This window comes from Mirounga angustirostris, unplaced genomic scaffold, assembly GCF_029215605.1.
Source record: "Mirounga angustirostris isolate CCGP_5_RB_7025 unplaced genomic scaffold, mMirAng1.0.hap1 SCAF_12, whole genome shotgun sequence".
NCBI classification, from domain to species: domain Eukaryota; kingdom Metazoa; phylum Chordata; class Mammalia; order Carnivora; family Phocidae; genus Mirounga; species Mirounga angustirostris.
In genome coordinates, this window is record NW_026991720.1 from 89,616,226 (window position 1) to 89,641,147 (window position 24,922).

A 24,922-nucleotide genomic window follows, 5' to 3' on the forward strand; every position below is an offset into this window, starting at 1 on the left:
GATTCTGTACGATCATAGCTTATTTTTCAGTACTCCCAAACATGGACCAACAGCACAAGTCAAACAAGCTCTCTGATACCCACCCTATTCTTCTCTTAGTGTAAACAGTGCTATGTAAGTGGAAGGTTATGAAAACATCTTAAAGAACATTAGCTTATATAATTCATGGGCCAGCAGACACGTCTGTCAGATGAAAATATGCACCTCAGTGCTTCAGATCACCCATTACTACCATGTTTCGTTTTTATAAACCTCAGGACAGCACCAAGCTATAAAATAAATATGAATGTCAACTTTTTGTTGTTGTTTTAAATCATGCTGCTAATTTTCTTTTTATCTAGTTTTTTCCATTTTATAAAAGTTGTTTAAATATAGTAACAATCAATAATAACAGATTATTACATAGAAGGCATGTAGGGCATACTAAGAATGTTGACTTTTAATAAACTGTCAACACAGCACAGAGGTCACCAACAATGGATATCAGAGAGCAGTAATCAAATAAAAGTCTATGTACAGTTTCAGTTATCAGTTTAGGTAAAGAGATTAATTTGTCACACTGCTACTGCCCTGATAAAGTGAGACAACTACAGCTAAGGGGGAAATGAATATAACATTTTTTTTTAAAGATTTTATTTATTTGAGACAGAGAGAATGAGAGAGAGAGCACTTGAGAGGGGGGAGGGTCAGAGGGAGAAGCAGACCCTGCCGAGCAGGGAGCCCGATGCGGGAATCGATCCAGGGACTCCAGGATCATGACCTGAGCCGAAGGCAGCCGCTTAACCAACTGAGCCACCCAGGCGCCCGGGGGGAAATGAATATAGAGCACAGATGCTACAAGCAGTGCATGAAAGCAACAGATGTCAAATAATTCAACAACTGTCTGTCTAACATTTATCAACAGGAAATCTAAAACAAGTGAGTGTTCCTCAGGAAATTTTCATAACTTGATGAACCATAAAATGCTGACACAACTTCTGATCTGATTTACAGACTAAATGATGTAAAATACAGTTTGAAGGCTCTTTTTTATTCTAATTCTTTAAATATGAGCATCAGCAGATGTTAATAATACCATTATGAGCCTGGATTTGTATTAATTTGAAGTATGGCTGACAGGCTAAATATGAAGAGAAAAAAACAAAAAGAGCACCTCCTAGGTGAAAACTACCTTCTTCTGTACCTCGAACGGGTGAAAAATACCCGATTATATCAGCACTGTATTCAGAGAAATGGGAAAGTATGGTTAAACTTCCTCCAACCTCCAAAACAAAAAGCTCAGCAATTGAAAGCATCTTGGAAACCACTTAGTAATACAGAAATGTACATTTCAACAAAAGCAGGGGTAACTCTGATTCACAATTATCCTTAGTTGTAACTGTACCTACAAACTTGCTTATAAAGCTTCAGATATAACGGGGAAGTCTTTTTGAAGACCCCAATAAAACATTCACCAGATAACACAGAACACTTACAGTTTTGATCTTTATGACTCAAAGCTGTTACTGCATAACTATAGATACAACACATCGCTGCACACCCTTTATCCAGAATTCAGTACCGCGGAAACATTTCTATTAGTAGGGCAATATAATAATAATCTCCTATTGATCCAGGAACTCTGGCACTGAAAGCGTGAACAACCCAAGGTAATGATGTCGTCACCAAGGGACGACAGGAATAGAACCCAAATCCCTCGGCTCCCAAGCTCGTGTTTTCTCCTAATTGTGCTCCTTTCTACTCATCCGAGAGCACCAAGTGTAAAGGGTCGGAGAAGGGAGTGGACACAAATGAGCCGAGTCGGCGAGGTGGAGACCGCAGTGAAGGTCCCCAGGAAACACTCTGTGGCACTTTCCTTTGTTTTGGCCGAGGACGATGAAGGCAGCCGCAACCACAACCCCCGGGGACCAAGAACTGGAACTAGGTACTGCCTGTTGTGCTAACTCTCTCTTCCTCATCTTAGGCCCTTCCTTTTCACCCTCTCCCTTCCGGCCAGCCCCGCCGCTCTCTCCGCCTCACTGCGCGTGCATCCCCTGCTCGGGCTCCGCTCCGCACTTTCCTGCCGCTGTCCCCCCCGGAGGGGCCGCTGCGGGTCCCCTGCGCCCTTAGGTGGTCAGGGCGCTCCTAGCTCTAAAAAACGAGTGCTAGTCACGCGTTCTGTGTTTCAACTGTTAGAAACTCAAGCGGTGGGAACAGGGGTGTATACCAAGCCGGCCCTGCGAGGGTCTGCGGAGCTCGTCAGGACAAAGCAAAATTTAGACAATAAGCAGAGAGCCTTTCTCTTCTCTCTCCCAGCTCAGCCATCCCCTGGGAAACCTCCCACTGCACGACGCCTTCCGGAGCGCGCGTGTTTACACTTTCCCTGCACCGGGTGGAGGAGACTGGCGCTCGCGCACTCTGGGGGATTCCAAACCGTTACTCCGCCCGCCGGGGTGGGGCCAGCCCAACGGCCGAGCCTGCGCAGTAGACCTGGCCGGCTCCGGGGCCCCAGCGCACTACAAGTCCCAGAAGGCAACGCTCCACGGAGGCGGGGAGCCTCCTTACCTGCCGCGAGCTTATGCCTCCGGCTGCTACTGCTTTCCCCATCCCCCGTTCCCGTGGGTCTCCTTTCCATAGTTAAAGGCTACTCTCTCTTGAAGCACGTGAGGAGAAGGCTTAGCAACCTCGACCTGCAAGCTCTTCGCGTACCCTCTTTGTCACCCTCTCCCCGAACTATGCCTGACTCCCTCACCGGAGTTGGGTAGTGGATAAGAGAGAAGGAAACCTGGGGAGGCCGAAGCCGCGGCAACTTGGTCGCACTTCCGCCTCCCGGGCTCCGGAAGGTAGAGCGCACGCGCTCTCTGCGACTCCGGCGCGGTTGACTTCCGCTCCCACTGTGCCCTGCGAGCCGAATCATGGATCACACTGGTAAGGAGGCGGAGGCAGTGGGGGTCCCGGTTCCATGCCCCCTTGGCCGGCCTGGGACTGGCTGCCCAGCGGGCAGAGAGGGGATACGCTCGCCCTACAGCACTGGGGTGTGGCGGTGGGAAAGAAATCTCACGGACCCCTCCCCGTGCCCGGTAAGGGCCTGCTGCTTCCCGGCCTACCGTCCGGTGTGGTACCTACAGCCTCGGTGCCGGCAACAGCCGCTTGCCTGGTTCTGCTGAGCTCCCAGCCGAGACGGTGGGCGGCGCGGGCCTCGTGGGGACGAGAGAGCGCTGGTTCCTTTTTTTCTCATCCCGGGTGCTCTGCTCTGCGTGTTGGGGACTGGCGGGTAGATTCCAATCTCAGAGTCGGGGAAGCCTCATTACGCTGGGAGTCGATGCGCGGCAGTGGGTTGGAGACTTCCTGCTGTCTCAGTCAGCCTTGGGCGGGTGCTGCGGTGGTCACTGCCGGTCGTTATTGTCTCTCCGGTCCTTCATGGACTAGAGGTGAGAGAAGGGAGTCGGATATGGTTTCCGGAATCATACTCGGAGCGGCTTTTCTGCCTGAGCCCAAAGCGTGCCCCGCGCTTCGGCTGTGGTCCTTACTCATCATTTGGGGGCGTTTACAAAGGAGAGTTTAAATTCAAGATATTCTCATCTCTTTCCTCAAGTAAGAATGACTCCGCTCTTCGTTATGTGTTGTTTGGCTTTTTCTTCTTTGTGGTTTTTGGATATTGAATGGGTGCACTTGGGAGTTAGTGTTCCGTACAGTTTTATCACCCATATCGTAAGTAGGAAAAAAGAATATTCTTTGTATTAAGTATTGGTTAGGATGTTCTCAGTCATCAAATACCTACTTAATTTTGTACATACAGGTATGCCTGGGTGGCTCAGTCAGTTGAGCGTCTGCCTTCGGCTTGGGTCATGATCCCAGGGTCCTCGGATCGAGTACCATATTGGGCTTCTTGCTCAGTGGGTAGCCTGCTTCTCCCTCTGCCCGCCGCTCCCCCTGCTTGTGCTCTCTTTCTAAAAAAAAAATAAAAAATTTTGTACATAGTGATATAAAATTATATCTCTCTATAAAATGTAGTGAGTGCTAGTCAGCATAATATATGGTATGCCTGGAGATGGAATGATGGAATTGTAAACAAGACGGACTGAGTCCCTGTCCTCATGGAGATTACATTCTGTTGGGGAAGACACGATAGACAAGTTTTTTTTAAAAACCTAAACATTACAGATCATGATGAATGCTTTGAAAAAAATGAAACCGTGTCTGTGGTAAAGACTAATAGGGAGCTTCAGAGAGGGTGGTCAGGGAGGGTCGTTCTGTAAAGGTAGTATTTATAAGCTGAGATCTGATGGATGAGAAGAATCCATCTATGGAATTAGTCAGGAGGAAAGCATTTCTAGCAAATACAAAGACTCTGAGGAAGGAAAACTTTTAGAGGTCAGTCAGTTGCAGCTTAGCAAGAAGAGCAGAGCCCTAAGAGTTTGGAAAGGAAGGCAGGAGTCAGATCGTGCAAGACTTTGAAAGCCATGGTAAGTGCAATGTGAAGCCATGGAACAGGGGTACATGAGGAACATAATTTCTTTTAAAACTAACAGTAAGTTGTTCATGGAGAATGACAATTTAGACGGTGATTGCAGTAGACAAGAAGAGAGGCTCAGCTTAGTGAAGTTGGCTTGGTTTAGGGAGAAGGGGAGTGTGCAGATTCAATATTTGGTAGTAGAACTCAAATAGGAGCTTTGTGAGAGAAAGGAGAGATGCCTAGGTTTCTGGTTTGAGCAGCTAGGTGGTGCCCATTATTAAGTTGGGGAAAACTTTGGAGGAAAATGGACTTTTTTTTTTTTTTTTTTAAGTGGTAAAGGTGAGACCTGGGAACTTGGGAACAAAATTTTGGACTGCTAAGTATGAGCTGTTTACTGGGACATACAAGGGGTGCTGTCAGGTGGAGATCAGAGGAAAGATCTGGGTTGAAAAATACATATTTGAGACTTAGGACCAGATAGCTAATATTTTAAGGAATGAGGATGGATGAGATCACTCCAAGGAATGAGAATACAGAGGGGAAGAGGGCCGAGAACTAGGCTGTAGGGAACTCTAGTATTTGGAAATTTTGTAGAATTGAAACAAGTTTTGCTCAAGCATGCAACTTGAGCAAAACATTTCCCATTAGAGCCTTTTGCTAGAATTTGGGGTCAAGCCCCTTCCACAGTTTAGAGGGTGTTATGTTAGGAAGTTGTAGTATTGCTGGGTGTGTCTCTGAGTATTTATTATCCTAGTTCTCTAAGTTAAAATGTTGCCTAAGAAAGGAAAGAGTCATCCTGACATGAAAATATTCACAAATGAGCCAACCACTTAAAAAATTAGTTCCTAGTCAAATATAGATATCACTGCTGCTCCTTTTCTATTCTTTTTTTTTTTTTTTTTTTTTTTTTTTTTAAGATTTTATTTTTAAGTAAGCTCTACACCCAATGTGGGGCTTGAACTTACAACTCCTAGGTCAAGAGTCACATGTTCTACCAACTGAGCCAGCCAGGTGCCTCTTTTTTCTGTTCTTTTAATTTTGTTATAAGTCACTGTCCTTGCTTCATACCAGGAAATGGTATCATATGCTATATATTGGTTGTGATTATAAACCTTGCAAAAGATACAGGTTTTCATGGAATTCATAAACATGAATTTGATAACTATTTGAAGTACAAATAAAAATCATTGGCAAGTGAGGAAATGCCAGTTGATTGAAGACATGATTAGGTAGGCATCTGAAAAGAAAGATTTTAATGTCAAAGGATTAAGAGAGGCTCTTGGGGAAATTGAAATCCTTGAATATTATATGCAAAAATGACTGAATTTATGGTCATGCTGAAAAGTCAAACATAAAATGAAGGCTATCTTGTAGTGTTCTAATAGAATTTTGCTAGGAAAAACTACTCCCAAGAAACTCTGATTAACACTTGATTCATTCTTTGGTCATTCTAAGAGTCAGCACTTAGTTGTAACTGAAATCTAAATTTTGTAAAATATTTCTTGGTTCCTTTAATTCAGGATAAAATTCTAAATGAATATTTTTTTAAAAAAACTATAATATAAATTGTTTTTCCTTTTTAAAGCGGATTCACCTTAAATGGCCTCAAAGTTAAAGAGGTGCCTGGCTGGCTCAGCCAGTAGAGCATGTGACTCAGTCTTGGGGTTGTAAGTTCGAGCCCCACATTGGATGTAGAGATTACTTAAAAAGAAAATCTTGAAAAAAGAAAAATAAATGGCCACTTACAGTGTTACTTCTCATTTTCTGTGTAATATCCAAGGACTTTTGTGCTTAAAGGCTTTATATTTTTAGTTGGCATACTCAAAAAGAAATTGTGCTGTATTTTCTGATATTTAATAAAAAAAAAAAAGACAAATGCAGAGTGATGTCACTCTTAAATGCTGTACTCTGTTTATGGGCTTACAATCTGTGAGGTAGGTGGCAAGGTGTTAAAGGGCAGTGGACTTCCTAAAAGTTGTGGTAGGCTAAGCAAGCAACCATTGTGACAAGTGTTCAGGGTGGTGGGAAAAGGATTTGCAGTAATGAAGTGTTGGCATTTTGGTCATTCGTCTAGGCAAAACTGTTGAGTCCTTCTAATATATGAAGGACAACATTGAACTGTTAAATCTGTCTACATTAATTTGCTTTTTTAGTTTATTGAAAAATCAGGAATACCTTTTGAGCAAGAAAAAGAAATTGATTCATGTCTGTCCTTTGGCTATTACATTGCTTGTAGGTACTTTTACATAAATAACTAGAGTGGAAGCAGATGAAATACATTATTCAACTTGTTAATACATTTTGTGAAGTGTTGAAAGTTGACCAAGTTGAGTTTAGGGTTAGGGTTAGGGTTAGGCCCATGTAATTCCTTTCCATGAATTTTTTCTTTGAGGATTAGCTATTGTAAAAGTAATAGTAGAAAGTAGACTGAAAGATATTTAAATTAATTATTAAGGACCTATTTTGCATTTTGTTCTAAATATTGTTCAGAAAGAGGGGCACCTGGCTGGCTCGGTCAGAAGAGTGTGTAACTCTTCATCTCGAGGTTGTGAGTTTGAGCCCCATGTAGGGTATAGAGATTACTTAGATAAATAAAACTTAAATATTGTTCAGAAAGAGTGCAAATTGATGTCAGTCTAACATGTGTCTATGATCCTAGTAGCGTTGGAGGTCATTAGTACCAGGTTACTATTTCCAAATTTGGCTTTACTGAATGTAATGTGAACAGTGTGCCTATCAATCTTGATTGTACTGTCTCCTGCAGGGCCAGTTCAATAATTTGTCACATTTAAAACATTACTTTTTAAAAATTATTTTATTTGGGTGGCACCTGGGTGGCTCATTCGTTAAGCGTCTGCCTTCGGCTCAGGTCATGATCCCAGGGTCCTGGGATCGAGCCCCGCATCGGGCTCCCTGCTCAGCGGGAAGCCTGCTTTTCCCTCTCCCCCTCCCCCTGCTTGTGTTCCTGCTCTCGCTGATTCACTCTCTCTGTCAAATAAATAAATAAAATCTTTAAAAAAAATTATTTGCATTTCCTATTTTAGGGCATTTCCCTTTGTGTCTTTAGTAGGTAAAGGTGAATTTATTTTCCGTATTGTAATATTTTGTCATAGACTTGACACCTTCAGATGGAGTCAGTTCTATGAAATAATGCTCCTATTACTCATGAGAAATGAGTTAATTTATTTCATAACTAATAACAAGCAGGGACTTAGAAAGTGTCCCTATTTAGATCTAATTTAATCACAGAACCCTTGCATCCACCTAAACTCTAATGTTTAGAGTTTCCATTATGATGCTACTCAGAATAACACACTCTCATTATATATCTAGAAAGGTTATAGCACAAATACATTATTGCATGTTTCTGCTATTAAATGGTGTAGTAATTTTTGCTATTCTTGAATACTTTTTATTTTTATTTATTTATTTATTTATTTATTTTTTAAAGATTTTATTTATTTATTTGACAGAGACACAGCTAGAGAGGGAACACAGCAGGGGGAGTGGGAGAGGGAGAAGCAGGCTTCCTGCCGAGCAGGGAGCCCGATGTGGGGCTCTATCCCAGGACTCCGGGATCATGACCTGAGCCGAAGGCAGACACTCAACGACTGAGCCACCCAGGCGCCCGTCTTGAATACTTTTTAGAAAAACTATTTTACCCCTAAGGAAATAATCACCTTCCTTAAAACTAACTTCGTTTTCAAGTGCATTATTTCTTTAATTTTGTCATTGTCAGTGTTAGTTTTGTGTTTTGTTTTGATTGTCCTAATGTAGATTCACTTCACTGACTTAAAAAGTGTTTTGTGTGCTTGATTGAGAATAGGGATGATTTTCTTTCTTTTCCTCCTTCCTCCTCTTACTCTTTTTTTTTTCTTTGAAAAAAATCTCTTCTAGTTAAAAACAGAAGTTCTTATCTTGGGCTTATGAAGAGTTTTTTATGTTTTCTGTAAACTCTTCTGGAATCATATGAAAATTTTTATTTTCTACTTTAGGGAGAGGTTCTATAACTTCTGTCAACTTTTTAAAGGGTTCTGTGTCTCAAAAAGCATTGCATTAAGGTTTTATCCAGTACAGAGAAAGTTAGTGTTTAAACTTACATAACATTATATTTAAAATCAGAGCCCAGATATCTAGCCCTTGATAATGTTGGGTATGTAACTTTAATACCTGTGGCAGAATAATCTTCAAAAAAGGAAAACTAAAAGAAATTACAACTTTTTTCTTCTGACATAGATAATGAGTTACAAGGCACTAATAGTTCTGGATCGTTGGGTGGTCTTGATGTTCGAAGACGAATTCCTATAAAGCTCATCTCCAAACAAGGGAACAAAGCCAAAACTGCACCTCGAACTCCAAGGACTATAAACAGGATGCCTGCAAAGGCTCCACCTGGTGATGAAGGTAATTTGTTTTAACTGACAAGTCCACAAGTCTGTCTTTTGTATCTCATTCCACCAAATAATCCATGTGGTCTTATTTATTTCTTTACTTAAGATCTTTTTTTTATCTTACTGTCTTCATTTTTTAGTCTGTTTGTTTGACTTCTCATTTTGGCATGTACTTTTTCTCTTCCTTTATAATATTTTTGGTTTTTTCTTTTGTTATTGAAAGTAACACTGCGTGTTGTTAAAAAAAAAAAAAACCTAAATAATATTGCAGAAAACATAATATTAAAAGTGAAATTTGTTCCTCTACCTTGACAGTACTTCACCAAAATAATTTTTTATAGTACCTTTTAATGTATAACTGCCCTTTTTGCATGTAAGATGCATTTGAAATTTTGCCGTTTATCAGTATGTACAGATGTACTCATTTAAGAAAATAGGTTTAGATATTTTTTTATGGATATGCCATAATTTAGTAATTTTTCTAACATTTTTGCTGTTAAAAACAATGTTGTAGTAAATATTCTTGTACATATAGCTTAGCATGTATACTTGGTGTAGAATTTATACTGCCTGATTTGGGTATTTTATAACTTGATGGATACTATGCATTTTAGAATTTAACTGATATTGTCAAATAGCTCTTCAAGAAAATACATCAGTTTATATTCCCACACACCAATACTGGGACTATTACCCTTTAAAAATTTTTGTTTTGATATACATTTCTTTAATTATGAGTGGGGTTATGTATATATCTTTTCATAGTATATGTGTTTTGCCTAGGATCTACCTGTTCATATCCTTTAACCATTTTTTTTTTCTGTTTTGTTGTCTTTCTCCTGATTTTTATGAGTTCTTTACAAATTATTTTACAAATTGGCTTTTATGAGTTCTTTACAAATTAATGTACAAATTGGCTGTTTGTCATATATTGTGTATATTCACCATTTGTCTTTTGCATTTTATATATACAGTTTTTATTGTATAGAAGTTTGAAGATTCTTTGTAGTCAGATACCAATCCAGTCTTTTCTGTTATGACTTCTGGGTTTTATAAAATTCATAGAAAGGCCTTTCCCCTATTTCATGAGCATAAAATAGTTTTCCCCTCTTACCCTTTAGTACAGGGTCAGCAAACTATGGCCTGTGGACCAAATCCAGCCCAGTTTTTATAAAGTCTTATTGGATCACAGCTATGCCCATTCATTTAAGTACTGTTCATGGCTGCTTTCACACTATAATGGCTTAGTTGAGTAATTACAAGAGACCAACACAGCCTAAAATACTCACTTATCTAGCCTTTTACAGAAAAAGTTAGCTGGCATTGGAACACTTATGGACATATCTTTGGTTATTAAAAAAATAAAATGGAGTTTGGCTCTATTTATTTTTTCTCTAAAACAGCTAGCTGTTTGTCCCAACTATTGAGTGATCTTTTCTGTGCCAAATGGTATCCCATCATTATCATACATTAAACGTCTAAACGTGTTTATTTATGTCTGTTTCTAGATTTTCTGTTCTTTTCCAGCAATGTGTCTGTATTTCTTTTTGGAATCAAAATATTTTAATTATACCTCATATTATGCTTCCTTGTATTGTAGGGTATCTCTCCCCATCTGAACAAGTACATTTGAAGTCAAATGTTCTAAATCGTAGTGGTAGCAACTTAGGGCTGCTGCCTCACTATCCATAACCTAGGGTGCCCTCTCTTTGGTCTTTCGGTTTCTTTTAATAATTTCTAAAAACTACCCACTAATATGCAAATAAATTCTTGTTGTAATAATCCAAACAAGGCAAAAAAGCTAAAAACCCCTTTCTGTCTTTTTCCTCTCAGATGTCCCTTTATTCCCTCTCCTCTCACTCCCCAAGCCCACACCCCTTTCTAGAGGGAACTACTGTTACCATTCTCTCTCTTAATACAGCAAACTGAGGCTGAAGATAATTTTTGAATACTTTAGATTCACTTACTTGGGGTAAAAAAATAATAAGTGATTGGTGTTTTTCCTAGGCATTGATCAAAATAGGGAGTTTTGGGTGCTGATATATCTATGTGAATGTATGTATGTATGTATCTATGTGAATAGTATGTAGTTTAAGGATGGGAGTACAGGTTGAACTACTCTGAAAAATGATTATGGGTTCCTTATTTCCTTGTTTGTTGCTTTCTGCATTTTAGATAAATAAGAGAAATTGACTTTCCTTATTTTGAGTTTTAGATGACAGCAGCTTTTATAAGGTATAAATGGGTCATATAAGAGTCTGTGGTCACTCATTTGTAACTTTATAACTTTGAACTTTATATCTTTATATCTCCTTTGTATTGGAGGTAATTAGCAGTGCACTGAATTGTCTATATCAGCTTTGAAAAATTCTTGCATCATTGTATTTGTGTGTCTGTCCGTGTGCCTATCCATACACAGGTGCTTAATTTAGCCATGTGGGTAAAGTTAAAACTTGTGTGCTTGGGCTACTCTGTTTACCAGTTCTAGGGCCAAAAGAGACATGAGAAGCCTGGCATTTTGGAGGGATAGATGTGTCTTCTCAGCTTTACTTTAGGTGATTGGATTCTACCTAGAATTACCATCAGACTATCCATTGGTTGTCTGTTCTTTTGTATGAGATGAGAAGATTATGATCAGGGTCAGAGAAATTGAGCCCATTTGATCTTCATAACTTTATTGGTACATGCAGTGTAGAAGAGGATACTTGGAAATAGATATGATATGGCTTCTGCTGTTTGGTTGATAAACCAGGGAGAGGTTTTAACTGAAAGGCTGAAGTATGAATATGTTGTTGTTTCTAAAATCAGGCTCAGTTTTAAGACTGAAGGAGAGGATACCTAATTTACTAAGTCGTAAGAAGAAAATCTGCAGAATTCTTTGTTCCCATTATATACTTATGGCAATAAAATCAGCCTCTTGCAGCATGATACCACTTTTGTAGGTAGATTAGAATAAGTGGTGATCAGTATCTTAAAAGTTTGTGCAACAAGTGTGATGGTAATTAGTGAAGTTTAAACTAGAGATAGTCTGATGAGTTAATAAGAGCACTTGAATGGGAGTGAGGAGTTCTGAGGTCTGTTCTGGCTCTATCACTAATCTATGTGTTGAGTTATTATGGGTCTCAATGCTACAGTATTCTCAATTGTGGAGTAAGAGTGTTGGACTAGATGGTTGCCAAGATCATTTCTAGCTGATATTTTAAACTCAAACTAGTCTTGATTATCTTGTCCTTAGAAGAACTTTGAAAGGCTTCAGATAGACTTTTCAGTGAACGGGTCTGTGGTACCATATACACGTACTTCCAAAATGAAGTTTAGGCTTTGAAAGTTAATCTTTAACACTTTCTTTTCTCAGAAGGATTTGATTATAATGAAGAAGAACGGTATGACTGTAAAGGGGGCGAACTTTTTGGAAATCAGCGAAGATTTCCTGGACACCTTTTTTGGGACTTCCAGGTATAACTAAAAATAAAAAATACTATTAGAACAATAAAATACCAAGTATTTTATTAGAACAATCAGAATAAAGAATGGTTTGAGCTTTTATTGCAGCTATTAAGCTTTTTAGAGAACACTCAAATGATTTGTTTATTAATGCCCTGTTTCCACTATTTTCAAAAATAATTTGAAAGTAATTTTCAGTAAAGTGAAGGAAAATCAATAACCATAAACACTAAGAGAAAAAAACCTAACAGTGGCACAGCTAATGATGTGGAATATATAGGAACTATACCAAGAAACCCTTAATTGTTCTAAGAACTTTTAGAAATACTAACCAACTCATTGCATAATTATAAATATAATTTTTAGAAATGCTTAAAAAGGAAATTTTAATTATATCATTTCAACAGATAAACATCTTAGGTGAAAAGGATGATACACCAGTACATTTCTGTGACAAATGTGGATTGCCTATTAAAATCTATGGGCGAATGGTAAGTATTACTAAAATGTTTTAGTAAATGTAAAATTTGCATAGAGATGGGATTCTGAAATTTAAGTAGATCGGTTTATCACTGTTTAATACTGAATTTGTGACATTTTTAAATAAGTATGAAATGGCTAAGGGAAATTTTGGGATAATGTGTATTTAATTCTTGACTTGCTATAAAATACTAAGGAAACTAACTTCTGAAAACTTAACTTCTTTGGACTGTTTGATAGTTGTTAGTATACATTTATTATAGTTTATTAAGGAAAAATGTTTTCTTGTTTAAAGAATAAAATCAGTTACTCATTTCTGAAGGTTATAATTTTTAATGTAAAACTAATAATATTTAGAATTTTGGAGAATTGAATTCTAATCATTAAAAACAATTACAACCCCCTCGCTGTAATTTTATAGTAATTTTGACACATCCTCCCTTAAAAAAAGATAGTTTTACATTTGTGTTTGAAAAAAAAAATTGAACTCAGTAACATATCTGCTAGAGGGCATAAATTGTACACTCTTGCTTTGCTGTATAACATAACTAAATAACAGTGATGGATTGTGAATTTTAAAATGGTTTAACATCGTTTTACCCTGTCCTTCTGATTTATTTTTGGATTTTTATAAGTTTATTAAACTGCCAGAGAAAAATGCTACTTATATGAAATGTAGGAGATATTTCTTATTTTATTGCTTTGGAATAGTTTCAGGAGGAACAGGATAAGATAAAACACGGTTATGGTATTTTTGGGGATTTTTTTTTTTAAATTTTAAATTTTTTAATTTTTAATTGTATAGTGACATTAAATTAGTTTCAAGTGTACAACATAGTGGTTTGACAATTACATACATTACACTGTGCTCACCATGATAAGTGTGGTTACCATCTTTCACCACACAAAGTTATTACAGTATTATTGATTATTGTATAATATAATTCAGTATATTTCAATATTGATTATGCTGTACTTTTCATTCCTGTGACTTGTTTTATAACTGGAAGTTTGTACCTCTTAATCACCTTCACCTATTTTGTCACAACCACTAATGTGTACTCTGTATTTATGACTGTTTCTCTTTTTGTTGTTGTGTTTGTTTTGTTTTTTATATTCCACATGTGAGTGAAATCATATGGTATTTGTCTTTCTCTGTTACGTTTTTTTAAAAGATTTATTTATTTTAGAGAGAGAGAGAGCGCATGTGCTCATGGAGGGGGAGGGCAGAGGGAGAGAATCTCAAGCAGACTCCTGCTGGGCATGGAGGTTGATGCGGGGCTCAATCTCATAACCCCGAAATCTGACCTGAGCTGAAATCAAGAGTCGGTTGTTTAACTGGCGGAGCCACGCAGGTGCCCCTTTCTCTGACTGACTTTACTTAGCACAACACCCTCTGGGTGCATCCACATTGTTGCAAATGGCAAGATTTAATTCTTTTTAAGTGTATTTTTTTAATTATATGTATTTTTATTTTTATTTATTATTTTTTTATTTTATTATGTTATATTATTATACATTACATCATTAGTTTTTTGATGTACTGTTCCATGATTCATTGTTTGCATATAACACCCAGTGTTCCATTCAGTATGTGCCCTCTTTAATACCCATCACCAGGCTAACCTATCCCCCCACCCCCTTCCCCTGTAGAACCCTCAGTTTCTCAGAGTCCATAGTCTCTCATGGTTCGTCTCCCCTTCCGATTTCCCCCCCTTCATTTATCCCTTCCTACTATCTTCTTTTTTTTTTTTTTTAAGATTTTATTTATTTATTCATGAGAGACAGAGAGAGAGAGAGACAGAGGCAGAGGGAGAAGCAGGCTCCCTGCGGAGCAGGGAGCCCAATGCGGGACTCGATCCCAGGATGCTGGGATCATGACCTGAGCCGAAGGCAGACGCTTAACCGACTGAGCCACCCAGGCGTCCCTATCTTCTTCTTTTTTTTTAACATATAATGTATTATTTGTTTCAGAGGTACAGGTCTGTGATTCAACAGTCCTATACAATTCACAGCGCTCACCATAGCACATACCTTCCCCAGTGTCTGTCACCCAGCCACCCATCCCTCCCACCCCCCTAATATAAATATTTTTAGTATGTGTATTATTTATTATTACTTTTATTGTATTATTATTTTTGTATTATTTATTATTTTATTATAATTTTTAAATATTCCATTGTGTATATGTACCACATCTTCTTTATCCATTTGGCTATCATTAGACACTTGGGTTGCTTCCATATCTTGGCTATTATAAATAATGTTGCAGTAAGCATAAGGGTGCATATGCCTTTTCGAATTAGTGTTTTTTGTTTTCCTCAGGTAAATTCCCAGAAGTGGAATTACTGGATTGTATGGTACTTCAAGTTTTAGTTTTTTGAGGAACTTCCATACAGTTTTCCACAGTGGCTGAACCAATTTACATTTCTACCAGCCGTGCAGTGAGGGTTCTTTTTTCTCTACATCCTCACCAACACGTTATTTCTTGTCTTTTTGATACTAGCCATTCAGACAGATGTAAGGTGATATCTTATTGTGGTTTGATTTGCATTTCTCTGATGATTAGTGATGTTGAGCATCTTTTCACTTGCCTATGGGCCATCTGTATGTCTTCTTTGGAAAAATGTTTATTCAGGTCCTCAGCCCATTTTAATCAGGTTATTTGGTGTTTGGTTTTTTGTTTGTTTGTTTTGGTGTTGAGTTGTATGAGTTCTTTATGTGTTTTAGGTATTAACCCCTAATTGCATATATCATTTGCAAATTTCTTCTCCCATTCAGTAGGTTGTCTTTTTGTTTTGTTGATGGTTTCCTTTGCTGTGCAAAAGCATTTTAGTTTGTTGTAGTCCCAGTTATTTATTTTTGCTTTTGTTTTCTTTGAGGAGACATATCTAGAAAAATGTTGCTAAGATTGCTGTTCAAGAAATTGCTGCCTGTGTTTTCTTTTAGGAGTTTTATGGTTTCAGGTCATACATGTAGGTCTTTAATCCATTTTGAGTTTATTTTTGTGTACGGTTATAAGAAAGTGGTCCAGTTTCATTCTTTTCCTGGCTGTCCAGTTTCCCAACACCATTTATTGAAGAGACTGCATTTTCCCCATTGTGTATTTTTGTTTTCTCTGTCGTAGATTAATTGACCATATGAGCGTGTGTTTATTTCTGGGCTCAACTCTGTTTCATTCATTTGTATCTGTTTTGTGCCAATACCATCCTGTTTTAATTACTACAGCTTTGTAGTTTAGTTTGAAATCTGGGATTGTGATACCTCCAGATTTGTTCTTTCTCAAGATTACTTTGACTGTTCGGGGTCTTTAGTGGTTCCATACAAACTTTAGGACTTTTTGTTCTAGTTCTGTGAAAAATTGCATTGAATCTGTAGATTACTTTGGATAGTGTGGGCTTCTTTAGGAGCTTTACATGCTAGGAACCACAGGATGAAACTCATAGCGTTTATACTCCCAGAAAGTGTAAGCAGATGCACATGTATTCGTTTATTGGGGAAAGGGCCAAAGTTTTCCTTATATTCTTAAAGGGCTTTGTTACTGAAAAAGGTTAACTGTTGCTTTTCTGTGACTAGTACTTAATGTTTTTGTTTGTTTGTTTTGATGAATCGTTCTCAAGTGCCTTCTGTGTCTAGGTTACTGTGCTTACAGTTACTTTTTATGGAAATATTTAAAATTCTCATGTGCTTAACTATTACGTCTCTGTTCACAGATTCCATGCAAGCATGTTTTTTGCTATGACTGTGCTATTTTACATGAAAAAAAAGGAGATAAGATGTGTCCAGGGTAAGATTATCATTACATTTTTAAATAATAAAGTTTGTGATGGGATGAATTGTAATCCAGGTTAAAGGTCAGGGTATGATGTAAGTCAGCAGCAGGATATCAAATATGCAGACGTAGCTAATCTTTCTTCTCCTTAGGATAGGCCTAGGTAGCTATTATCTGTCAGTTCAGATTGGCCAAAACAAATATATTTGTCATCACAAAATTAGTGTTATAAACCAAAACAGTTGTTCTGTATTTTTGTTTTTTGTTTTTTTCTGATGGGACACTAGAGAGAGAGTATCAAGCAGTGATTGAGAACAGAGACTTTGGAATTAGAATTCCTGGCTTCAGATCTATTCTGCCACTTACTGGTTATGTGACAGGTTGTTTCTTCATCAGTAAAATGGAGCTGATAATAGTATCTACCTCTGTGTGTTGTTGTTAGAACTAAACTAGTATGTATATATGTAGTAGCTAACATACAATAAGTACTATGTTAAGTATAAGCTCTTATTTATTAGCTTCAAGTCTTATTATTTATATCTCGAGTATATCTTAGGACACCATCATGGCGTCAGCTCAGACAAGTTATGAAGAAGATCTAGAGGTATTTTGGTTGATATTGATCCAGTTTGGGGTGGTCTTGAAAGATCCAGAGTAAATTGGGGATTTTTATATCCATTTAGAACCCCTGATAGAAGACTTGAGAAAGCTGTGAGACAAACTTCCTTAGAGCAGTTGTAGGCTTCTGAGATTTTATAACCTGTGTCAGAAGCTATCTCAAGATTGGTAGTATTGGTTGATAACAGAATTATGGACAGTTGCAGGGGCTGGTTTCTTTTTGTGGTGTAGGAAGATTGACATCACTGAGAGAGAAAGGATGATTCACTAAGTGTTCTAATATTAATGTTTAAAAGGGAATTTAGTTTTCAAGATATTAGGTGTAACTCCCAAGTAAGCACCTCACTGGTTGGCCCTTAGCTATTTGAGAACATAAGCCTATCTGGCTGTTTAACAGACTCAAATCAGGAAGAGAAGAAATGGCAGCGCACGTTAATATAAATATCTACTGTTGCTTTTAAGCATCACCCAAAACAAAGTGCCTTACATCCTGTTACTATAGAGATATTTCTGAGTTTACAGCAAATTAGAAGCAAAAAATGAGAACTGTGCCAAATGGCCACTCAGGGGAAGCCTGCTAGGATCAAGGAGTGCCAGCCTTACAGCTAGGATGGAAGTGTGGACCCAGCTCAAAATCAAGAATAGAGAGCCATTTAATATAGTCTCAGATGACCTGACACACATGTTCAGTGATCAGAGCTTCTATTTGTGCCTACGTAGTGCTTAACTAGTGATTCAATCCTGTCACTTTTATTGTTTCATTTATCCTAGAATATTCTTTTAAGTAGGGCAAAGTAGATTAAAAAAAAAGAACATTGTGATTAGGTAGAGGGCATGTTTTAACCCCATATGGCAGATGAAGAGATAAAAAGATAAAAGACTTCTCCAAGTTGACAGAGCCAGTGCTTAACCCCAGTTCTTCTGATACCTGGTTCAGTCGTCTTTCCACTATTTCTTCAAAGACACCAAAGGCAAGTGTGGATTAAATACAGTGAATGAAGAAAAGTTACAACTTGACCCTGAGTCAGTAAGAAAATGTTGAGTTAAATTTAGTGCTTAGAGTTTAGAAGGGTGTGTGTAATACTTTTTCGTAGTAAAATTGTCTGGTAATTCTTCCTTAAGGGACTCTGGATAGTCAGGGTTTGAATTTAAATTGTTCACGTTGTTGAATTTTAGGAACCCTGCTGATTAGGATGATCTTACTCATTTTTATAGTCCTTGCAGCATCTTTTACTTCGTATTGTTTGCTCAGCACATACTTATTGCTCAGTAAATACCAAACAAGTTTGGATTCCATGACTAAGACACATCTTTGGCTTATCCTTTCTGGATATTTTTGCAAATGGATGAAAGCGTAGAGGTGTTTGAGACAACCAGATCATTCTAGGTCTTAGGAAGAATAGGTCTTTTCTTAAAACATATTCTGTTTGATGAGCACTTGTAACTTACAATGTTTTTTTGTATTAAGAGGTCTGAATTTGGTGGAAAGCTGATGCTTAATAGGGAACAGACCACAGAGTGGGAGAGATGAAAGGTTCACTTACAGTAACTACAACTTTTAATTGTGAACTCCTGCGATATTTTCCACAACCGATTTTAGAAACAGGCATATATTATTTTTATAGTCTGCTTTCAGTAAATCAATTTTTTCCTCTTCTAATTTAGCTGTAGTGATCCTGTGCAGCGAATCGAACAGTGTACACGAGGTTCTCTCTTCATGTGTAGCATTGTTCAAGGGTGCAAGAGAACATACTTGTCTCAGAGAGACTTACAGGCTCATATCAACCACCGCCATATGAGAGCTGGAAAACCTGTTGCCCGCGCTTCACTTGAAAACGTCCATCCGCCTATTGCCCCACCACCAGCCGAAATCCCCGATCGCTTTATAATGCCGCCGGACAAGCACCATATGAGCCACATTCCACCAAAGCAGCACATCATGATGCCACCACCTCCTTTGCAACACGTGCCACACGAGCACTATAATCAGCCCCACGAGGACATCCGCGCGCCTCCTGCAGAGTTGTCCATGGCTCCACCTCCACCTCGTTCGGTCAGTCAGGAAACCTTTCGTATTTCAACAAGAAAACACAGCAATTTAATAACCGTCCCTATTCAGGATGACTCAAATTCAGGTGCTAGAGAACCACCACCTCCTGCCCCAGCACCTGCTCACCACCATCCTGAATATCAGGGTCAACCAGTGGTTTCGCACCCTCATCATATTATGCCTCCACAGCAACATTATGCACCACCCCCACCTCCTCCACCACCAATAAGCCATCCAATGCCACATCCTCCCCAGGCCGCAGGTACTCCTCATTTGGTTTATAGCCAAGCTCCACCTCCACCAATGACCTCTGCTCCACCACCAATCACCCCTCCCCCTGGACATATTATTGCCCAGATGCCACCTTATATGAATCATCCTCCTCCAGGACCTCCCCCACCTCAACATGGTGGTCCACCTGTAACTGCACCCCCTCCTCACCATTACAATCCTAACTCTTTACCCCAGTTCACTGAAGATCAAGGAACTCTGAGCCCTCCATTTACACAACCAGGGGGAATGAGTCCTGGTATATGGCCTGCACCAAGAGGGCCACCTCCTCCTCCACGAATGCAGGGCCCGCCTTCTCAAACCCCACTTCCTGGACCACATCATCCAGATCAGACAAGATATAGACCGTATTACCAATGATTAATAGTACTTTGAACTGAAGATTTGATGAGGGAAAAAAAAAACTTATGTATAGTCAATCTTTTAATTAAGCTTTGACTGTTTTGGGGAAGGAAAAGTACCTCTTCCTGAGGTGACCATAAAACACTTAGGGTCTTGTCTCTTAAAATGGTTTTAAATCTTGACCTTAGAATTGACTTCAAGTACTATACTGTAGTGCAGATAAGGCGCTCAGTTGAGCACAGCTATATTTTAACAACTTTGTTCCCCTAGTGTGGTAAATTGACCCAGAGGTGACCATTTGTAAAAAATTTGAGAAGAATTTTTCATTGTTCCACTTTCAGAAATACGGCTTTTGTTAAATCCAATGTTTAGTTTTTCTTGTGATACATTTTGTTAACCTGTGTAAAAGGATTAAATTTCAAAATGGTTGTAAAAATGCTATTTTTATGTGAATTTAAGTGCAGCCACATACTGTTTTTTAAAACCATATGTTTTACCACTAATTTCCCAAAGTTACAATAAAATCCTAAAAGTAAAAATCTACTAGAATTTACTGTAAGGCAGACTGTTAAATGGTAGAGAATTATTTCACATTTTAGGCACTGAAATTTTGAGGTATATTAAGTATATAATGCACTTCACTTGGATGCCTTTTCATTTTTAGGCAGCCTCAGGAGCACCAAAATACATTGGAATTCCATATTTATGTTCATAATATTAAAAGGCATTAGTAATTATTTGGAAAGATACAGCCAAAGCAATGGACTCTGCAGGCTCCAAGCTGTTGGGGGTACTGTTACTCGTTAGTGCTTTCTACCGAATGGTTGGAATCACATGATGCACCACATTTACTAATCTAAAGTAACATTATTTTATAGAACTGTTTAAATTGTGTTATTTAGATGAAGTGTGTTCTACTCTGCTCATTGTCTTAAACTAAACATTTAGGGCTGAATAAGCTTTGTATAATTCCTCATTTCCTGGTAGAGTTTGATCTGTGCTTTGAGTGGGTTCTTGTCTATTGGGTTTTAAAGTACAGTAGGAATGCCGTCGAGGAGTACTGTATTAATGAAGGACGTTCTTGTAATCACAAACTTGGCGTTGCTCAGGTTTCATTACTGTGTGATAAGGTTTTTTTCTCTAACTTGAAATTTTAAAACTATTAATTATTTCCTATTCCTTTTATTGGTTAAGCACTATAAAGTTTGGAACGTTTTACAATGGAGTCAACAGTGCAGACTGCCAGATGATTTTGTATAAGAGAAAAGTAATGACTAAATTGTGAATTTCAGAGCTTTATAAGGTGCCTTTAGAGTCAGCTTTTGCATTATAGGGGCTTGTTACAGTCCAGCTAAGATGACCACTTACGTTTTATACAGAACTCATATGTATAAATCAACACTCTTAGGATATCATTTTATATCCTTTGAATAAACCCCTGTGAAGTATTTCCTCCCCCCTAAAATGGTGCATAATATAAACATGAAAAGTGTAGTATGCAGATATCATTTATTAACTAGTTTGTAGTGCATAAATTTAGAACATTTCTTTTTGACAAAGGGTGAACTGATGGCTAATTGACCATTTAATTCTGTCAGATACAGGCCGAGACCAGTTTCTCATCTTGGATCATCAGATGCAGAGGCATCTGTGAACTGAGAGCTGAAGTTAGAGATGATATCAGTGATCATTTCAACCTCGACCAGCTGAAAATAACGAATACACTTTTTTTTTTTAAAGTTAATTGAGTGATTTTTCACATCTAGCAATTTGAGAGTCCAGTGTTAATGCAATAGATCTAGTGAGAAATTCTTATTAGAAGCGTGGGAGTGAAGTATGAACTAGTGTGAAATGGTGGTGGTGAGTGCTTCTATCACATTACTGTAGGTACTTGGACTGGTGCAAACTTGATTCCTTTTCATGCCCCTGTTTAGGAGCTGTTAAAATATTACTGTTGAAAATCCAATACCATTCTTTGTTTCTCGTAATAAGAAAATAGCCAAATTCACTTTAGAGCTTTTCAGCTATCTGTGAGGAGCTCTCCTGTTTTTATTGAAATTCGCTAGAGTTGAACGTGGTGTGAAACCACTTAGCCTATGTATTGGACAAAACAATTAGTATCATGATAAACTTCCACATGTTTAAGAGAATTCTCATAGACTTTTAAGAAAATGATTTCTTTTCAGTTAGGTTTAAAAAATATGTGTTATGCAGGGAGGCAGATCAGATGAATGTGTTATAGCAGACAAAATTTTTAAATGGTGTTAGACTTGAATTCATCCAGTTATTGTTTGAATGAGGGTGGGTGGGTAGAAGGATAACAAAATTACTGTTAGTTTTTCTTTCCTTAAGGAAAAAGATGTGAATCCCAGCCTTATTTCAGGGAAGCCTTTGAAGCTATGATGGACATAAGTCTAAATTAAATGTATGTATGTTTCATTATATTGCTCTTAAGACTACTGAGGTGGCAGTTTAATTCTTAAAAACAATAAAATGGAAGCATAAATACTATTTTGCCTAGATGAATTTTTACTTAATGATGACACATTTGGGAGAATGCAAAATTTTCTGTGTTTATGTGTTGGTACAACTTCTACAGTACAATTAGATGCACTTATTTTGAGATGAAAACCAGCAGGTCGAATGTTAATATTTCTTCAGTGGCATGCTTGTTCTCAGTATAATACAGTATTTGGGGAACTATCAGTTGCAAAAACCATGAGAAACTATATCCATTTTGCCCTGTAAAAACCATTTGCTCAGAATTATTGTGTAAATACTAACTAGATACCACTGAAATATGAGTGGAAAAGATAATCTGAATGTAATTTTTTAACTCACATTAAGTAACTTTACTATATGAGGTATACAGAGCTGCCGTAGACTTTGTTCTGACATACTGGAAGAGTGTCCTGCCTCTTTCTGGAAAAGTCCTTATAGTCCAATCTCATGAAAATTTTGAAAATGTCCTATATTATAAGTACAGTTGACTCTGAACAATGTGGGAATTAGGGGTGCTGACCCCCCCGCACAGTCAAATCCACGTATAACTTTTGACTCCCCCCAAATTTTAATAATAGCCTGATTATATACACAGTTGATTAATACATATTTAGCATATTATATGTATTATATGCTGTATTCTTACAATGTAGCTAGGAAAAAAATGTCGCTAAGAAAGTTACAAAGAGAAAATTCAGGGCGCCTGGGTGGCTCAGTTGGTTAAGCGACTGCCTTCGGCTCAGGTCATGATCCTGGAGTCCCTGGATCGAGTCCCGCATCGGGCTCCCTGCTCGGCGGGGAGCCTACTTCTTCCTCTGACCCTCCCCCCTCTCAATTGCTCTCTGTCTCTCTCATTCTCTCTGTCTCAAATAAATAAATAAAATCTTTAAAAAAAAAAAAAAAAAAAAACAAGAGAAAATTCAGTACTGTACTGCATAGAAAAAAAATCTGTGTATAAGTAAGTGGACTTGCTCAATTCAGACCCCTGTTGTTGAAGGGTCAGCTGTACATGAAAAAAATAACAAGTACCTAGAAGAAAAATACACTTTTCTAATTATTAGATTAGCCATCAAATATTAATGTTAATTGAGGAAGTTTGACGTAATCATACTCAAACATACTATATTTTGGCCAAAGTGGATTTATTTTTCTTCACTGGTTTGTAACTGTAATCTGTTAAATTTTGGCCTAGAAACTAAGTAGAATTTACTTATTATGATACATGTACAATCTAATAAAGCAATATTGGATATACTTCGCTTAAAGGGGACAGAGAGGTAAGCCAGTGAAAATACTTGATATTAATAAAAACATTTGGATTTTCAAACAATTTTCGTTTTGATTCATGCCCCTTCAGTATTCTGTTGTTGAGAGGAAAAGTGTTAAGACAATTTTTTTTTTAAAGACAATTCTTAAAGCAATATCTTAGTGTTAAAGTTTAATATTTCCGTCTCCCTATCTTTAAGAATTACGAATTTTTAGGCATTACGGTATCCCAGAATTGAAGTGAATATGAATAGGTCATGGGTTTAGCTCTCACATGTGGGCAGGACCATGTCTTGTTAAAAATCTAATATTTTGAAATGTTATTCTATAACTCAGAATATCCCATTTCTATTATGAGTAGTTGTAGGCACCAATTTTCATATTGCATTAAGCCCATTTTCTGTTAATCTGCCTTTAAAATTGCTCTCCTTTTGCCTGCCTTCAGATTGAAAAATTCTGCTCCCTTTTACTTTTCTTCCTAAATATTACTTTCAAACCTTTAATTTTTTGTTTTAAAATTGGTATTTCAATTACATAAGTAATCTTTTGGGAAAAATATAACACATTAATGCTACAAATAAAGGTATAGATGCCCTTGCAATGAACATTGCCCTTCCAGAGATAAGTACTGTTATAATCTTGGTGTATATTGTCTATAATCATCATAGTTGCAGAGCCGACAACTATAAATAGGCTCCATGCTTTGGTTTAGCATCTTAATCCATGGTAAATGTAGTATTTCATGACCGATAATAAACCTAGACTGAGCTCCTACCATGTGGAATCTAAACCATTCATCCACTCATTCAATCATTCAGGTATGTGCTTGACAGTATTCTAAGCACTTGGGGTGCACAAGTCTTTAGAGATAGATGATCGACAAATTTCATTAACATGTTAGAACTGTGATAAAATTCTATGGGATAAAGGAAAAGGAAGGATAATCAGGCGGTGGGAGGTTTGTAATTTTAAGGAGTGTGGTCTGGGTAGAATTCACTGAAGAGAAGACATTTGAGCAACGATTTGAAGTAGATGAGATTACTTAAAAATTTTTAAAAATTCTTTAAAATGGGGTGTCTGGCTGCCTCAGTTGGTAGAGCATGCGACTCTTGATCTCGGGGTTGTAAGTTCGAGCCCCACAATGGGTGTAGAGATTACTTAAAAAAATAAAATCTTTGAAGTAGGTGAGAGTCATGTAGATACCATGGGGCAGAACTTTCTAAGCAGGCAGAGTCTGTAAAGGTCAAAGTGGGGGCTGCACCTGGCATATTTGGGGAGCAGCAAGGAGATTGGATTGAAATGAGTGAGATGAGCAGGAAGAGGAGGTCAGA

General features: G+C 37.8%; 1 protein-coding gene across 6 annotated transcripts; it reads left to right on the forward strand.

The window, feature by feature from the left end:
- Nucleotides 1-1,776: 1,776 nt before the first annotated feature.
- Nucleotides 1,777-23,244, forward strand: CBLL1 (Cbl proto-oncogene like 1). 6 transcript variants are annotated; one of them, XM_054505343.2, is made up of 6 exons: nucleotides 1,777-1,924; nucleotides 8,672-8,839; nucleotides 12,182-12,282; nucleotides 12,678-12,761; nucleotides 16,464-16,537; nucleotides 18,806-23,244. In XM_054505343.2, the coding sequence occupies exons 1-6, from the start codon at nucleotides 1,876-1,878 to the stop codon at nucleotides 19,839-19,841; spliced, it is 1,512 nt and encodes a 503-aa protein (XP_054361318.1). In that variant the 5' UTR covers nucleotides 1,777-1,875; the 3' UTR covers nucleotides 19,842-23,244. The 6 variants fall into 6 exon arrangements, with proteins under 6 accessions (XP_054361318.1, XP_064431491.1, XP_045720853.1 ...); XM_064575421.1 differs by lacking the exon at nucleotides 1,777-1,924 and adding an exon at nucleotides 2,538-2,907 and having other exon boundaries at nucleotides 12,185-12,282; XM_045864897.3 differs by lacking the exon at nucleotides 1,777-1,924 and adding an exon at nucleotides 2,548-2,907.
- The last annotated feature ends 1,678 nt before the right edge of the window (nucleotides 23,245-24,922 follow it).

What these genes read in the sequence shown, in the direction of transcription:
- CBLL1 (XM_064575419.1), top strand. Translation starts at nt 2,942, where the DNA reads ATGCCCCCTTGGCCGGCCTGGGACTGGCTGCCCAGCGGGCAGAGAGGG. An exon ending in GGCTCCACCTGGTGATGAAG is followed by an intron (nt 8,840 to 12,181) that starts GTAATTTGTTTT and finishes TTCTTTTCTCAG; the next exon opens with AAGGATTTGATTATAATGAA. An exon ending in ACCTTTTTTGGGACTTCCAG is followed by an intron (nt 12,283 to 12,677) that starts GTATAACTAAAA and finishes TCATTTCAACAG; the next exon opens with ATAAACATCTTAGGTGAAAA.